General features: G+C 44.3%; 1 protein-coding gene and 1 long non-coding RNA gene across 2 annotated transcripts; one reads left to right on the forward strand and one right to left on the reverse strand.

The window, feature by feature from the left end:
• Positions 1–2,547: 2,547 nt before the first annotated feature.
• On the forward strand, positions 2,548–5,144 carry LOC143809879 (uncharacterized). Its single transcript, XR_013222506.1, has 3 exons — positions 2,548–2,678; positions 3,919–4,047; positions 4,811–5,144. It is a non-coding gene; the product is annotated as an uncharacterized LOC143809879 (long non-coding RNA).
• A 628-nt stretch (positions 5,145–5,772) lies between these two features.
• On the reverse strand, positions 5,773–7,724 carry GPR6 (G protein-coupled receptor 6). The gene is made up of 2 exons (XM_077292857.1): positions 7,587–7,724; positions 5,773–7,113 (listed from the first exon to the last, which is right to left on the reverse strand). The coding sequence occupies exon 2, from the start codon at positions 7,092–7,094 to the stop codon at positions 6,111–6,113; it is 984 nt and encodes a 327-aa protein (XP_077148972.1). The 5' UTR covers positions 7,095–7,113; positions 7,587–7,724; the 3' UTR covers positions 5,773–6,110.
• Positions 7,725–18,131: the final 10,407 nt, after the last annotated feature.

Consider the following 18,131-nt stretch of genomic DNA (forward strand, 5'->3'; position numbering starts at 1 on the left):
AAAAAAAAGGCAGGATCTGTAATTGTTCACACAATGAGATAAGTTAAAGAATGCAGCTCCAGAAGTAAAACCAGCCCAAGGTGTCAATGACCGATTTGAGGAATGAGACTAGGAATCAATACTGTCATCACAAGAGGGTTATGTTACACATTAACAGAGGCTTGGGGATAGCACCAGCCAGCTTCACCTCCCACGGCAGTCTCGTATAGCTCCATCCACTTCATTTCCAGGCAGATTAAACAAAAATATCAGACAATTGGATGAAGTTTAGTGGCTAGCACTGCTAAGATAAATTGTTGACTTAATTAACCCTTTAGTGATTTACTAACTGCAAATATATTGCTTACTGTCCATTTTTCCAGCAAAAAAAAGTGGTTTGGAGAATTTAGAGGTATATAATCTCATTTTAATTTATATTTTTGACTGTGCTAAATTATGAACTATAATAATATTTCTTAGTGTTATATATATATATATATATATATATATATATATACACTCACTGGCCACTTTATTAGGTACACCTGTCCAACTTCTTGTTAACACTTAATTTCTAATCAGCCAATCACATGGCGGCAACTCAGTGCATTTAGGCATGTAGACATGGTCAAGACAATCTCCTGCAGTTCAAACCGAGCATCAGTATGGGGAAGAAAGGTGATTTGAGTGCCTTTGAACGTGGCATGGTTGTTGGTGCCAGAAGGGCTGGTCTGAGTATTTCAGAAACTGCTGATCTACTGGGATTTTCACGCACAACCATCTCTAGGGTTTACAGAGAATGGTCCGAAAAAGAAAAAAAATCCAGTGAGCGGCAGTTCTGTGGGCGGAAATGCCTTGTTGATGCCAGAGGTCAGAGGAGAATGGGCAGACTGGTTCTAGCTGATAGAAAGGCAACAGTGACTCAAATCGCCACCCGTTACAACCAAGGTAGGCCTAAGAGCATCTCTGAACGCACAGTGCGTCGAACTTTGAGGCAGATGGGCTACAGCAGCAGAAGACCACACCGGGTACCACTCCTTTCAGCTAAGAACAGGAAACTGAGGCTACAATTTGTACAAGCTCATCGAAATTGGACAGTAGAAGATTGGAAAAACGTTGCTTGGTCTGATGAGTCTCGATTTCTGCTGCGACATTCGGATGGTAGGGTCAGAATTTGGCGTAAACAACATGAAAGCATGGATCCATCCTGCCTTGTATGGAGCATCTTTGGGATGTGCAGCCGACAAATCTGCGGCAACTGTGTGATGCCATCATGTCAATATGGACCAAAATCTCTGAGGAATGCTTCCAGCACCTTGTTGAATCTATACCACGAAGAATTGAGGCAGTTCTGAAGGCAAAAGGGGTCCAACCCGTTACTAGCATGGTGTACCTAATAAAGTGGCCGGTGAGTGTATATATATATTGTACACACATTGGGGAAAATAAGTATTTGAAACACTGCCGATTTTGCAAGTATTCCCATCTACAAAGAATGGAGAAGTGTGTAATTTTTATCGTAGGCACACTTCAACTGTGAAAGGCAGAATCTTAAAAAAAATCAGAAAATCACATTGTATGATTTTTACATAATTAAGATGAATTTGCATGAAATACTGTAAGTATTTTATACAATAGAAAAACAGAATTTAACATTTGGTTAACCTTTGTTTGCAATTACAGAGATCAGATGTTTCCTGTAGTTCTTGACCAAGTTTGCAAAACTGCTTCTGTGATTTTGGCCCACTCCTCCATAGAGATCTTCTGCAGATCTTTCAGGTTTCGGGACTGTTGCTGGGCAACATTGAGTTTCAGCTCCCTCCAAAGATTTTCTATTGGATTGAGGTCTGGAGATTGGCTAGGCTACTGCAGAACCTTGAAATGCTTCTTACGGAACTACTCCGTAGTTGCCCTGGCTGAGTGTTTTGAGTCATTGTCATGTTGGAAGACCCAGCCACAACCCATCTTCGATGTTCTTATTGAAGGAAGAAAGTTGTTGGCCAAAACCTCATGATACATGACCTCATCCATCCTTTTTTCAATACGATGCAGTCATCCTGTCCTGTTGCATAAAAGCACCCCCAAAGTATGAGGTTTCCACCACCATGCTTCACAGTTGCGATGGTGTTCTGGGGGTTGAACTCATCCTTCTTCTTCCTCCAAACACTGTGAGTGGAGTTGATACCAAAAGTTCTATTTTGGTCTCATCTGACTACATGACCTTCTCCCATGCCTCCTCTGTGACATTCAGATGGTAATTAATGAACTTCAAATGGGCCTGGACATGTGCTGGCTTGAGCAGGGGGACTTTGCGCCCCCTGCAGAATTTTAATCAATGACAGTGTAGTGTGTTGCTAACGGTAATGTTTGAGACTGTGGTCCCAGCTTTCTTCTGGTTATTAACCAGGTCCTGCCATGTTGTATTGGACTTGGACCTGTTGAAGCATGCAATACACGAAACGGCGGTCGTCCATTGATTACACCAGCTTGATCTGCAGCCGTCCTGCCCTTTGTAACCATGTCCACATCACGATGTTTGCAATAAAGGACAAAGGTTTTTAAAGATAAGGAAGATTTGTGTGGTGCAGCTAATTTCTTCTACTTCTGTATTGATCACACATGTTTTTTCAAGCGAGCACACCAAGTTCTCGGGGAGTTACCGCAAGGGGTGTTGTCGACTCAGCTAACCTGCTTCATTAGTGAGTATCCACCTTGTTCCTAGTGCCATTCAGTTTACTATTGTTTCTTTTTGATAATAGTTGTTGCCTTCTCACTAAGCTGCTTGCTTATTGTTCTGTAGCCCGTCCCAGCCTTGAGCATGTCTACAATTTTGTCCCTGGTGTCCTTTGACAGCTGTTCAGTCTTGGCCATGGTGGAAAGTTTGGAGTGTGATTGAGTGTGTGGACAGGGGTCTTTTATACAGGTATCAAGTTCACACGGGTGCAATTAATACAGGTCATGAGTATAGAGTAGGAGGGCTTCCTAAAGAAAAACAGGTCTGTGACAGCCAGAATTCTTGCTGGTTGGTAGGTGATCAAATAATTATTTCAAGCAATAAAATGCAATTTAATTATTTCAAAATCATACAATGTGATTTTCGGGATTATTTTTAAGATTCTGTCTCCCACAGATGAAGTGTACTTACAATACAAAGATTGGCGAGATCTGTAATTTTTTAAGTGAGAAAGCTTGCAAAATCTGCAGTGTATCAGATACTTATTTTCCCCACTGTATATTCTTTTTATATAAACTTGTATGTAGTAAGAACAACTAAATATTTATTTTTCTCTTATTGATGGAGGTGTTTAGTAGTTTTTTTTATCAAAATCAGGCTTTATTCAAACAGCATAATCTTCCTGTCCCACCTACATCACATTTTGATATGACCTTTTAATCATTGAATAAAGTTGGATTAATATTTTTTACCCAAGCTGGAACCTTAGGCCGGAGTCACGCTACAGCGAGATACGGCCGAGTCTCACAGGTTAAAAACAAGCTCTGGCACCGGCACTCGGGAGCGGAGCGTGCGGCTCCATGTATTGCTATGCGGCTGCACGCTCCGCTCTGGAGTGCCAGTGCCAGAGCTTGGTTTTAACCTGCGAGACTCGGCCGTATCTCGCTGTGTGTGATCCCGGCCTTACTGTTTTTCTCCACAGTTCTGCACGTTTTGTTTGAATGTTGTTCCCTGCATTGTGGACTGCATATGTAGTGGTGAGCTGGCTTCCTTACATTGCTGATTCTTGCTTGATTATCACCGACATATCTGCAGGTTCCTCTCATCTTCCATCTCACAAGTAGCCAGTGTTGCTGTAGTGTTGCATTACAGCAGAGCTGTGAAAGCTACAGCAAAGGTGTTCATAAGAAGACAAAGTTCAGTTCTATTGTTCTGTGTTAGTTACATGTCACACATGGGTAATGTCTCCTTTCATTTAAATTAAGCTCTGGATGCGAGATGCTAATGGCCCGTGGCTCCTGCTCTGCTGCCAGTGTGAGCCGAATGTCAGTGCTCTGTGCTCCCATCCTCTCACATGAAAGAATCCCAGCACAGGTTCGGAGGAGACGGAAAAGGTAATTTCTCCATCTTCTCAATTGCCAGTGTTAGCGGGAATCGCACTGCACTCCGGTGATATCCAAGTGCAAGTGCGATGTGTCATACACACCCATAGACTTATATGGGTGCATGCGATCCGATTCTTGCAGCTATTCACCGCATGCTGCAATTGTTTTTGAAAGCCAAATCATGCTGAAATGCATGAGAAAATAATCACATATCTGCACTGCCTCATAGAATTACACGGAGCCGAGTGCAATCTGATTTTTTATCAGATTGCACTCGTCCGATTTATTTGCCCATGTGAGCGAGGCCTTACAATGTAAATCTTTGGAGCCTTGTTCTGACTCTACATTGGCTTACACTGTAAAAGCCTATGCAGAGCACACTTTGACCCGGAGTGTCTGAAGAGTGGTGACATCACTGAGAAGAGGAGCAGACTTGGGCTGGACACTTCACTATATATATATATATATATATATATATATATATATATATATATATATATATATATATATATATATATATATATATATATACACACATATATATATATATATATATATATATATACACACACAAATTTAGTTAAAAAAAAAAGGATGGCTTCTTTAAATGTAATTACACTGAGATTTATTTTTTAAATGCAAAATAGATAAAAAGAAAGAAGAAAACAGGGAAAGATTATGCAAATTCAGACCTAAGAAAATAAGCAAAAAAATATATTTTAAAATGGTCTAATTTTTTATGAGTATTTATTATTAGTTATTTCTTTTACAGTTTCCCAATCTCTGGTGCGATTCTGAAAGAATGCCTATACGCTTTGCGAGTTAGAAACATGTGTCTCATTTAATTCGATTTTATAATTTCTAAATGAATTTTTGGATTCATTTATAAATTAAGATTAATTGTAAGATATCTGAAAGGTTTAGAAGAATGCATTGCATTATTTCGAGGAGTTGTATCGTCAGCAGAAGAGGTTATAAGCTGCTGATCTTTGATCAGGAAAACAGTGTTATCAATACCCTGTTTTATTAAATGGAGCTGTGATCATTATTGCAAATAAAGATCAGTGTAAGTAATGCAACCTGACTCTTGGAAATTGACATATACTTTAAATAACCTGAACAACCATTGGGATTTCTGCAAAAAAAAAAAGTTAATAAAACCATTGTATAGAGACAAACTAGAGTGAGTAGTATATAATTTCAGGAATAAATGTCCACTTCTCACAACAAATCAATTAATTATCATTAATTAAATTGGTGCAAAAAAATGATTACATTTATGGCCGGCTTTAGTGTGAAAGCTGTTACAAGGAATGATCTTCTCCATTTCTCATGCCGATAAGTGTTTGCCTTTTTTTTAACCTTTTAGCTGCCTCTAATAGTGAGAGACAGAACTATATACAGTGAGCACACAGGGTGAGTATAGTGGGGGCATTATTGGTATTCTGCACAGGTAGTCACCATGATGTAAAGCTTCCGACAGGGGAAAAGCACAAGAGCTGGGGGCATCTTTAGGTTCGAAAAAAATTCTAGGCATCAGGATATTTCATGGTAGGATACCCACAATACAGCCTTATAGTATTATTGGACGTGTTTACTGTGTGATCAGATGCTTCTCAATCCATCATCTGTTTTTCTCATGGAAGATTTCAATGATTAATCCTCAGCTCTATACTCTACCTGCATGCAACCAACGGGAAGAACAGATTGACACAGCCATAATAATTACATGTCAACGACTTTTATTTCGTTGGTACAAAAGTTCTCAGCATTAGTGACAAAATATATCATAACATAAAACAAAGACACATTCCTTCTCAGTCAGCCCTCACAACACTGATTTGGCAGTACAGCAGCTCAATATAAAGTGCAATATTGAAGCATATTCTCTTCACACATGGGTCCTAAATAGACTTGCACATTGTTCATACTCAGGATGGACCATTCCCAGAGATATCAAAAAAGATAAAGTGCTAAAGGTCCAAGGTTTGGTCTTAACAACTACTCAGCACACATCTAGTTGTCCATAGCAGGCACGATTGTAGTCGCTAGATTGTCATTTGTGCAGTCATTTATACATCACTGGGTGATCTGGAGCGAAAGGACACTTTGGATTGAAAGCAGCCACAGAAAAGAACCCACATGGATCTCTGTATTTCTTGATTTCTGTAGGCGTAAATAATAGGATTGATCATTGAGTTGTAAGTGGCAGGTAGGAGGGTGGCATACGTGTACACTGAGGGGTATTCATGGTCTCCCACCACACAATAAATAGAAAAAGGCAACCAACTAGCCCCAAAAGTCCCAAGAATGATGGCAAGAGTGGACACTCCTTTCTTTGTGGCTACATAATGGGATGCTGTGAGGAAATGTTGCTGTAGTGCTATTTGGTGAGCATGTCTACAGACTATTTTGCAGATTTTTATGTAAAGATGCAGCATTAAAATAAAGATAAAAAAGAATGAGGTGGATAATAGAGTCACATTACTTTTGGTCAGAGGACTGACAATGCTACACGATGAGATGTCATCTAAACAGTTCCAGCCTAATACTGGAAGGAGACCTAGACATATGGAGACCCCCCAAGTGACAACCAGCATGAGATGAATCCATAAGATTGTCTTCTCTGAAGAGTAAGTCAGTGCATTGTACAAGGAGAGATACCGGTCCACAGTGATGGCCAATAAGCTGCTCACCGAAGCTGTGAATGAAGCCACAAGGAACCCCACTGTGATCAGGTTGATAGTCTCTGATTGAATCACGTACTGAAATACAAAATTAAGGATCAAGCCAAACCCAGCAAGGAGGTCTGCTGTAGCTAGGCTCCCGATCAGCACGAACATAGGGGTTCTCAGTGTTGGCGTGTAGAAGATGATGGCCACCACAATGGCATTCTCGCAGGCAATAATGGTCCCTGAGATACACAGCATTATATCCCATGGGTTGATGGTAAACACTGAGAAGAAAGCTGACAACTCCAGGGAACCATTGACATCGCTGGTCTGGATCCAAGGTTCGGAGAAGCTGGCGTCGCTTTCATTAAGGCTTTCATTCATTTCTCCAGCGTATGATTGCCTGGGAAATATAAATACATAGGAAGTGAGCACAATGTCTAAAATGATGCACAGCAGCAGGCTACCACTGTCCATGGTGCTGAAGTTCATAGTAACCGGCACACATTGAAGCAAAGCGATACCATGACATGCAACACCCTACAACATCATTATTATTATTAATATTTATATAGCACCATTAATTCCATGGTGCTGTACATGAGAAAGGGTTACATACAGGGTTATAGAGATCATTTACAGTACACAAATTTACAATGACAGACTGGTACAGAGGGGCGAGGACCCTGTCCTTGCAGACTTACATTCTACCTATAGTATAATATATAATAAAGTAAACATTATATATAATAAATATATATTTATACATGCATAGTCTAGACAAAATGCAGAAAATTAAATATATCCTATAATATGTGCAACTTGGTTGGTTAGAATAAAACAGCATTTCTTTGAATGGCTGATTTCTGTGCTTACCTCTACAAAGGCTTAGCAGGGCATTTCATAAGTCAGCTGTAGAAAGCATGGAGGGCCAGCCTGGATGCACGCAGTCCTCTGACCTGATGAGTAAGGGACTGGTGCTGTGGCAGTCTGGCAGGGGATGTTGTACTGGAGGCTCAGGCTGGATGTTGGGAGAAGGGGTGGGCTGTGCAGAAGAGGAGGAGGCAAGGACTGGGACTGGCTGTGCTCACATAGCCATCATACACTGAGCACAAGGGGATGACTGAAGCCATTGACGTCCATGGCGAGCAAACTTGTCAGAGGCAGAGGCTCAGCGATGCCGCAGACTCTGGCATCTTACACACACCATAACACAGAAGCCGCCATACAGAGCAGCCTGTCATCACAATAATGAAGGATAAGCCCCAGAAGGGAAAGTGAAGCTTTCGGTCTGTCCTATGCTGATCTCTGTGGTAGGAAACAGTAAGACCATGCTTGTCTTGGCGTGGAAAATGTAGCTGTCATCACTAGCACCTCTAATATTCCATTATTGAAGACTGAGCTCTAAAGATGCATTGAACTAAAGCTAGAAAAAAAACAAGTGTTCAGATTATATATTGAAATGATTCACACCCATCAGGGGCTCCTGTTCTGGAACCATGATAATGCTGTTACAAAATATATCATAATATATCATAAGGATCATCAAAATGAATATCGTTTGCATGCAGGACAACGAAGAAATGTTATCAGGGGCTCAGCTCTAAAATGCACTTCATGACATGGCATCAGACACCTGTGCTTACAGAGGCACTATCACACTATCACTAACCATCCCTCAATGCAGCACCATAGTATATCTCTGCAGCTATGTCACCACATTCCATGAATACATACATATATGGTAACTTCTAGGGTCTGTACAACTTCATGAAATATAGAAGAATGCCTCCATTGTTGGTGTGTTAAAGATCACCAGCTTTATTCCACTTAATCTGAGAGCAGCATAATGTAAGAGCAGAGCCCCTGATTCCAGTGATGTGTCTCTTACTGGGCTGCTTGCTGTAGTTTTGATAAAATCACAGTTTTATCAGCAGGAGATTATCACTAGAAGACTAGTAAACATGCTGCCATGTAGTCCTCCATACTCACGAGCTCTGTATAAATATGCCCCCACCACTGATTGGCAGCTTTCTGCCTATGCGCTGTGTACACAAAAAGCTGCCAATCAGTGGTGTGGGTGGTGTTATGCAGAGCTCAGCATTCAGAGAACTTGCAAATCTGCAGCAGATAAAAAAGTTATTTTATCATAACTACTGCAAGAAGCTCAGTAAGTGATTCATCGCTGGAATCAGGGTCTCTGCACCTACATCATGCTGTTCTCAGATGGGGTAGAAAAAACTCCTGCTATATTCCCCATTAAAGGCAATATCCATCTTCATAACCACATCCGAAATAAAATGATAGATAAACCTTGCAAATAATAAAAATTTGCCTAATTAGAAAGATCCCACTGTTTTGAGTTCATGGTAATAAACAACAAATAAACTATGATCCTTCGGTCACAGCACCTTCCATTTATTACATGCTTCTTTATAGCCTACCAAATGTATACGATATGACCAAAGTATCAGGACACATGTTTTACTCATGGGATTCAGGATTTTCATTCAATCCCATTGCATCAGGTATATAAAATCCAGCCACTAGTCATGTCTTTACAAAATTGTGTGGGAGAATGACTTGTTCTAAAGAGTTCACTGTTGCCAGTGGGGTCCTCTAATAGGACCATAGAGTGTTAGAGCCGGAAGGGACCTCCGGGGGTCACAGAATGTCTCTATTGTATCAAGTCAGTTCATGACATTTTCCTCCTCCCCCACTCCAATATTTTCCAATCAACTGTAAGTTGTATTGAAAATTGGGAATATTTAGGAACCGAGGCAACTCAGCCACGTAAAGTTACAGAGCAGGGTCAACAAATGGTAAGTCAAAGTCCATAAAAAGTTACCAACGCCTTTCTAACTTAATAACTGCAGAGTTCCAAACCTCCAAGGGACATCTTAACGCTTCAGCACACCAAGACATTTCAGATAATTGTATGCGTCCAACTTAGTTTGTAGTTTGCTATAATTGTGATACAATGGTCTGGGCAGAGGCTGTAGGTACAAAATGGTAGAACATTTGTATACATTCAGGAAGCATCATTGTTCTCCATATGCAACGTAGCTTCATTTTAGAATCAGTCAGAGCAGTTTTCTACTATATGGGGTTTTAACATGACACATCAGTACATTGCTAATGTCAAATACATGGGGATACATACAGTGTAACTTGGATTATACTAACCCCATGTGTTTCACATTAGCAGCCCCAATGTACCTCATTTTAACCCTAAGTACCTCAATTAACTATTGGTGTTCACCTAATGGCAAACCCAATACTTTTAAAATAAGGAGTGTTGTTGAAAAGTGACATTAGGGAGAGAGAATATCGTCACCTTCAGGAAGGTGGACATCATCTGGTCTCCTCGCGAAAGTTGGGCTCCCAGAATGGCGCACTGTCCAATTCTGCAGTGACGGCTTTATTTTGAAGTACAGAGTGACAATTATAATCTGTAGTTCTCTGCATATCGCAATATTTATTAATCAAAGTTTAATGCTAATTATTTCTTCAGATGTTTTTAGTGTTATGTTATGAAAGCACTGGAGGTTCTCTTTACAAGGTCTGATGGAATGGGTAGCACCTAGATTGGACATATTGGCGTTCACTAGAACTGAACACAAAGATTTGTGCATTGTGTGAGACATTCTGCAATGATGACAAGCCTACTAATTAGAGGCATTGGAGATGCTGGCAGGTAGGAGGAGACTTGCAGGGCTCTGGTCGGGCGGCCATGGACCACTAACATGGCTGTCGACCAAGGTTCTACGTGTATACCTGCTTAACTATAGAGTTAACTATTAAATCGGAAAATGTAGGTACAGAACCTCACAGCTACCATCTGCCAGCAATGGTCGAACATGAGCAAAGCTTAGAAAACGTACATAATAACCTTGTAAGTGCTGTACTGAGGCTGGCCAGGATCGCTGGAGCACGTCGTTAGCTTCAGTTCCACTACACTTTGTATGATAGATAATCCGACATTGATCAAGTATTGCAGAAAGTCAAATTTATAGGAATATAGGAGCTAGAACCACCATGATTATTCACTGTTCATTGCTGTTTTTTAGCAAAGAGGTAGAAGAAATTTTGAATCTGAGAATTGGACCATATCTATAACTAGTGGAACTGATTGAAGTGTTAGTGATTTTCATCACAGTCCTGGAAGAAAACTCTTGAAAATATTCTGCATTTCATTACCCGCTTAGACAATGTACTTATTTTTAAATTACTGCAAACAAATGTGTCCACTGCGTTGAGATGCTTAACTGCTAATACCGAACAACTAAATTGTTGTCCTTTACAACCCACTGATGTAGAAACCCTTCTTTTAAAACTGGGTCATCAAAGTGGGTATGTATACTTGTTTGTATGCTTGTGCCTATGTGTGTGTATATTTGTGTATGTGTGTATGTTTGTGTCTTTGTGTGCATATATTTGTGTATGTGTTTGCATGTTTGTGTCCATGTGTGTGGAGCGCCCCCAGACGCAGGGCCGCGGGGTACTCGATACCGGGCCTCTCGGTCTCAGTTCTGGGGTTGTCACAGTGGCTAGACCCGGTCCGTGACCCTGCTAAGGGGCGTCCAATGAAAGGTGTGATGATGGTGCGTGGTGCAGGTCGCGATGAATAACGAGGACACAGGGTTGCAGTCTCTTTACCTCTTTACTGAAGGCTTCAGGATCCTCAATCCAGAGTACTGCTAACAGGGCTGGCTGAGACTGGCCGGTCCGAAGGCACCTCCAGAGTTCCCTTTGCAGGTGGAAATCAGTGCCTACCATCTAGCTCCTGTGTGTTGTAGTACCTCCCTGCTGAGCACCACGGGATAGTCCTCACAACTGTTGTGTCTGTTTCTGATGTTCTTCTCTCACAACTCGTATCTATTCTGATGTTCTTCTCCGTCCCCCAGATGATATGGATAGGACGCACCCGTATGACGGGTAGGCCTGGAGTTCTTCCGGGACCCTAGGGTCGCCCCTCTCCCACAATTGCCCCCTATGTCTGCTTAGGTGATTTAGGTGAGACAGCCAACCTAAAATTAACTGTCCTGCCGCTGTTTGAAGTATTGCTTGGAGCCTAATACTTCCTCGGCGTTCCGGCCACTGGCTACGCACCTCAGTAGCATGTTGCCTCGATCTTACGGCACGACTCCTACTGGCTTTATCTCCTTTTTGCTGCGATCTCGTTTCTCACTTCTCCACAGTAAACCTCGCTTCTTTTCCTTTCTTAGGATACCGCCGCATTCGAGTGCAGGCGCGGCTCCGTAACGTTCTGTTCACTAGGCCACTGTCAGGATCCCACCCCTGAAAGAGACCCCCCTGAATCTTCCCCTGCAACACCCTCTACCACAGGATGTTGCCTGGTTCCAACCCAGTCAGCTTCTGACTAACTTCCTATCCAACCCCCAGTTTTACCAGATTGTGAGGAGCGGCCTAATACATAGAACCCTTTGCTCCCCCTGGTGGCTAGAATGTGAAGTGTAAAGTGTGACTGTGATACCTGGTCAGGTGAACTCCTTAAGTGCCATCAGACGTACCATCACTCCCCTTAGCGGCGGAGCGTCAGTACTGCAACGACCAGGACCCTGGGGCGCTGCATGTGCGTACATTTGTGTATCTATGTGTTTGTGTCTATGTGTGCGTACATTTGTGTCTGTATGTTTGTTTCTAAGTGTGCATTCATTTGTGTCGGTATGTTTGTTTCTAAGTGTGCGTACATTTGTGTCTGTATGTTGTGTCTATGTGTGCGTACATTTGTGTCTGTATGTTTGTGTCTAAGTGTGTGTACATTTGTGTCTGTAGGTTTGTGTCTGTCATGCCGCTGCCGCTCCCCGTGCCCTGTCATACTTACCTGTCCTCAGCATCACCGCGCGGCTCCTCTGCTGCAGCGTCTTCACTCCAGCGCTTGCTCCCGGCTTCTGCTGCTCATCGGGTGCTCGCGCACACCACGTTCAGCTCTGCACGTGCGCACCTCTAGTTCCCCTGCTGGCGCTCCTTCCCATCCTTTCCATCATCCTGGAGGGCTGTAACCCAGAAGTGTTCTCCACGCTGGTATGTATACCGCTTCCTGACGCCCCTCTGTGCCTGATGTTCATTTGTGCTATCAAGTGCTCCTGGCCGCCCGTGGTCTCTGTGCGTTCCTTGCCCTCTGACCTTGGGTCTCTTCTTTTCTCTGCAGTGCCTTGCCTGTTTCCTGTGTCCCTGCCATGTTCCCATCAGTTCCTGTTTTCTCTGCAGTGCCTTGCTTGTTTCCTGTGTCCCTGCCGTGTTCCCATTAGTTCCTGTTTCTCTGCAGTGCCTTGCCTGTTTCCTGTGTCCCTACCGTGTTCCCATCAGTTCCTGTGTCTCTGTAGCACCTTGCCTGCTCCTGTGTTCCTGCCTTGCTCCCGTCAGTCCCTGTGTCTCTGTAATGTTCCTGCCAGTCCCTGTATTACTGTATTGTTTCTGCCAGTCCCTTTGTCTCTGTAGTGCCTTGCCAGTCCCTGAGTCTCTGCCTTGTTCCCGTCAGTCCCTGTGTTGCTGCAGTGTTCCCGCCAGGCTTTTGTCTCAGTCATACCCGCCAGTTCTGTGTCTCTGCAGTTCCCACCTATCCTGAGTTCCAGCCCATTGTCTTCCTCTTTTCTGTCTTGGTCCTCCAGCTTCTGTGGCGATAGTCTCTCACGGGCCTACCCCTAACTCTCCCTGTATAGGGGGCGGTCCATCTGGTCAGCTCACACATGAGGGGATCGTCGTCGCGGTCCAGAGGGTCCACTTTTTGTTTTTATCTACGAATCGCCACAGTAACATCAGGCCTTGGACCCCGCTGGTGTCTCCGCCACTGAAAAAGAGTTACTTTTTTTGCGGGAAAACCAGACTAGGATCATGTCGTTTCTAAAAAATATGGAATCTCGTCTAGCGGCCTTACAGTCCTCTGATCCTGGTATTGCCCCACAGTTGGCTGCTCTTCAGCAGGAGCTTGGCGAACAACGGGACACTCAGTCCCATATTTTGAATTTTATAGCCTCTATAAAAGGCTTCTCTCCCTCCACAATGTTGCCTCTGTTCCTACCCTGGCCTCCACGCCACAACCCTCGCCCCGACTTGCCAGGCCTTCTCGGTATGGCGGGGATCCTAAATTATGCTGCAGCTTTCTTAATCAGTGCCAATTGCATTTCGAATTGTCTCCACTACTTTACCCTACCGACCGAGCTAAGGTAGCTTTTGTAGTTTCCCATTTGGAGGGTGAGGCTCTGGCGTGGGTTAATCCCCTCTGGAAGCGAGACGATCCTTTGGTCAACCAACTCATTCCGTTCCTAGATACCTTCCGCAAGGTATTTGATGAACCTGGTCCCTCTCCAACCTTCACCAGGGTACTCTCTCTGTAGCCCAGTACACCATCCGTTTCCGGACTCTATCCTCAGATTTAGGGTGGAACAATGAGGCTTTAGTTGGTGCGTTTTGGCGTGGTTTGCCTTCCCGGATTAAGGAAGAGCTGGCGGGCCGGGACACTCCCACCTCCTTGGATGACCTTAGCTCTTTGGCTATAAGCATCGATTTGCGCTTTCAGGAGCGCTCTCGTAAGGTTGTCAGAGAGATGAGACCTCTTCGCCTGTCCACTGCTACATGAGGGGCTTCTTTTTCCCAAGCAGCACCTGTTGCCTCTGCATCTTCTCCTGAACCCATGCAGGTTGATCGCCTTAAGTCCTCCGAGCAACGCCGCAAGGAAAGACTCGCACAGGGCCTTTGCTTTTATTGCGGCAGTGCCTCTCATCTCTTAAGCTCCTGTCCTCAGAAGCCGGGAAACGCCTCCACCTAGGACAGGTAAGAGAGGTCTTCCTAGGTAGTTATGATTCCTCTCCACCTCTGATTCTGTCTGTTATTCTGCATTTGGGTTCCAGTCGCTTTTCTCTGGAAGCTTATGTTGATTCGGGAGCGGCTGGGAACTTTGTTCAACTCGAGGTTGTTAACAGGCTTGGGATTCCTGTTAGACCCTTGGAGACTCCTAGACAAATAGCTTCTGTCGATGGTCAGCCTTTGCGGGAGACCGTCAACTTGGTTACGGAGGAGGTTGAACTTCAGAATGGAGCCCTACACCGTGAGAAATTGGCCTTTTATGTTTTGCCATCTCTGTCTCATTCTTTCCTTTTGGGGCTTCCCTGGTTATGAAATCACGAACCCACTCTGGACTGGCGTACTGGAGACGTTTTACGTTGGGGACAGTCTTGTCTGAATAGGTGCCTGCTCTCCTTCAAGCCTGCAAGTTCATCTCGGTCTGCTCCGGAATCTGGGAGTATTCCTCCAGCCTATTGCGCTTTTTCGGACATATTTAACAAGAAGGAGGTGGAGATCTTGCCGCCGCATCGCTCTTATGACTGTCCGATTGACCTAGTTCCTGGTTCTACTCCCCCTAGAGGTAGTATTTATCCTCTGTCTCCTACCGAGACTCAAGCCATGACCGAATATGTCCAAGAGAATCTGGCCAGAGGCTTTATTCGAAAGTCTTCCTCCCCTGCAGGAGCTGGTTTTTTCTTCGTTAAGAAGAAGGATGGTTCTCTTCGTCCATGTATTGACTACCGGGGCCTCAATACTATCACAAATAAAAACAAGAACCCACTTCCTCTCATTCCGGAACTCTTTGATCATCTGCGTGGAGCACGAATCTTCACCAAATTGTAGCTCAGACGAGCTTATAATTTGATCCATATCCGTTCTGGTGATGAGTGGAAGACTGCGTTTAACACCAGAGACGGCCATTGTGTATACTTGATTATGCCCTTCGGGTTATGCAACGCACCCGCAGTCTCCAGGAGTTAGTAAATGATGTTTTTCAGGATTTACTTTACACCTGTGTAGTGGTGTACTTGGATGATATTCTTGTGTTTTCACCAGATCTGTCTTCTCACAGAAGAGACGTACGGCAAGTACTTCTGCGTTTGAGAGAAAATCGGCTGTACGCAAAACTTGAAAAATGTGTCTTTGAACAGTCGTCTTTACCTTTCTTGGGTTTCATCATTTCCGATGCTGGTTTGCGTATGGATCCGGGAAAAGTTTCTGCCGTGCTCAGCTGGCCGCGTCCACTTGGAGTTAAAGCAATTCAGCGATTTCTTGGATTCGCTAACTACTATCGGCAGTTTATCCCTCACTTTTCCTCTCTTTCGGCTCCTATCTCCTCCATGATTCTGAAGGGTGCGAACCCTCATCAGTGGCCGGCAGAGGTCAAAGAAGCCTTCCAATCCCTCAAGCAAGCCTTTACCTCTGCCCCTGTACTTCACCGTCCTGTGGCCAATAAACCCTTCATCCTTGAAGTGGATGCTTCTGCTATTGGAGCTGGAGCTGTGCTCTCTCAAAAATCCTCTTCTGGTCGTCTTGTGCCCTGTGGTTTTTTTCCAAGATCTTCTCTTCCTCTGAAAAGAATTATTCCATCGGAGATAAGGAACTTTTGGCTATGAAATTGGCATTAGAAGAGTGGCGGTATCTCTTAGAGGGGGCCTTGCATCGTTTTGTAATCTACACGGATCACGAGAATCTGGCGTATATTCGTTCTGCGCTTATACTTAATCCTCGGCAGGGCTGGTGGGCCTTGTTTTTCGCCAGGTTCGACTTTGAACTTCGCTTCCTGCCTGGAAATAAAAACTCCAGAGCCGACACTGTTTAGGTCATTCCAGGCGGTGGATATTGAGGAGGAGCCTGCACACACCATCGATCCTGCCAGAGTCATCACGGTTGCTCCAGTCTCTCTCATCTCTTTGCCTCCGGGTAAGACCTTTGTTGCTGATGGGAACAGAAAACGCATCTTACTTTGGGGTCATGCCTCCAAATTGGCTGGACATATTGGTTTCAAAAAAACCTCCCGTTTGATCTCTCGCTATTACTGGTGGTCAACGTTGTCTAAGGATGTCCAAAGTTTTGTCACCTCTTGTCCTTCCTGTGCCAAGAATAAGATTCCCAGGCAACTACCTTCTGGGCTTCTACATCCTTTACCGGTGCCTTCCACTCCATGGCAACATTTATCAATGGATTTCATCACTGACCTGCCTCGTTCTTCTGGTTGCACCGTCATCTTCGTGCTCATGGATCGTTTCTCCAAGATGGCTCATTTCATTGCTCTTCCAGGTTTACCTTCAGCTCCCGAATTGGCAAAGATTTTTGTTCACCATGGTCTTCCCTTACATATTGTTTCTGACCGAGGTGTCCAGTTCACTGCCCGATTCTGGAGATCTCTCTGTAAGTCAATGAACATCTCGCTTGACTTTTCTTCGGCCTACCATCCACAGTCCAACGGCCAATTGGAATCAGACTTTGGTGACTAATCTCCATCATTTCTCCAATGCCCATCAGAATGATTGGTCAGACTTACTACCGTGGGCCGAGTTTTCCTACAATAACCATCCCAGCGAAGCTACCAATAAGTCTCCAGTTTTCATCGTTTATGGTCAACATCCTGGTCTTCCTCTACCGGTTCCTCCTGTCTCTTCTGTACCAGCGGCTGATCTTCTGTCTAGAGAGTTCTCCAGGGTCTGGCAGGAGACCAAGTCCGCCCTCGAATTGGCTCAATTTCGGATGAAGAGACATGCGGATAAAATGCGTCTCGATTCTCCCATATTCCATCCTGGGGACAAGGTCTGGGTTTCTTCCAAATTTATCAGTCTTAAAATCCCTTCACATAAGCTGGGTCCTCGCTATATCGGTCCTTTCGAGGTTTTGAATAGCATTAATGATGTTTCTTACAAACTTAAGTTACCTGCCTCTCTTCGTATTCCTAATTCTTTTCATGTGTCTCTCCTTAAGCCGGTAGTTTTCAATTAGTTTCATGCTTCTACTCTTTGTTCTCCTTCGCCTATTTCCATGGATGATGTCTTTGAGGTTAAGGACATTTTAGCCATGAAAAAATTTAGAGGGAGAACTTTGTTTTTGGTTGACTGGAAGGGTTTTGATCCTGAGGAGAGGTCCTGGGAGCCCCGAGAGAACATTCAAGCTCCTCGTATTTTGTCCAGGTTTCTTTCCAGTCTTAAAAAACAGGGGCGTAAAGACGGGGGTACTGTCAATCCACTGCCACTCCCCGCACCCTGTCATACTTACCTGTCCTTGGCATCCCGGCGCGGCTCCTCTGCTGCAGCGTCTTCACTTCAGCGCTTGCTCCCGGCTTCTGCTGCTCGTCGGGTGCGCGCGCACGCCACGTTCAGCTCTGCACGTGCGCACCTCTAGTTCCCCTGCTGGCACTCCTTCCCGTCCTCTCCATCATCCTGGAAGGCTGTAACCTGGAAGTGTTCTCCACGCTGGTATGTAAACCGCTTCCTGCCGCCCCTCTGTGCCTGATGTTCATTTGTGCTATTGGAGCGCCCCCACTGCCGCAGGGCCGAAGGGTACCCGGTACCGGGCCTCTCTGTATCGGTTCTGGGGTTGTCACGGCGGCTGGACTCGGTCAGTGACCCTGCTGAGGGGCGT

The sequence above is a fragment of the Ranitomeya variabilis genome, chromosome 2 (genome assembly GCF_051348905.1).
Source record: "Ranitomeya variabilis isolate aRanVar5 chromosome 2, aRanVar5.hap1, whole genome shotgun sequence".
Classification (NCBI taxonomy): Eukaryota; Metazoa; Chordata; class Amphibia; order Anura; family Dendrobatidae; genus Ranitomeya; species Ranitomeya variabilis.

What these genes read in the sequence shown, in the direction of transcription:
- GPR6 (XM_077292857.1), bottom strand. Translation starts at nt 7,094, where the DNA reads ATGAATGAAAGCCTTAATGAAAGCGACGCCAGCTTCTCCGAACCTTGG.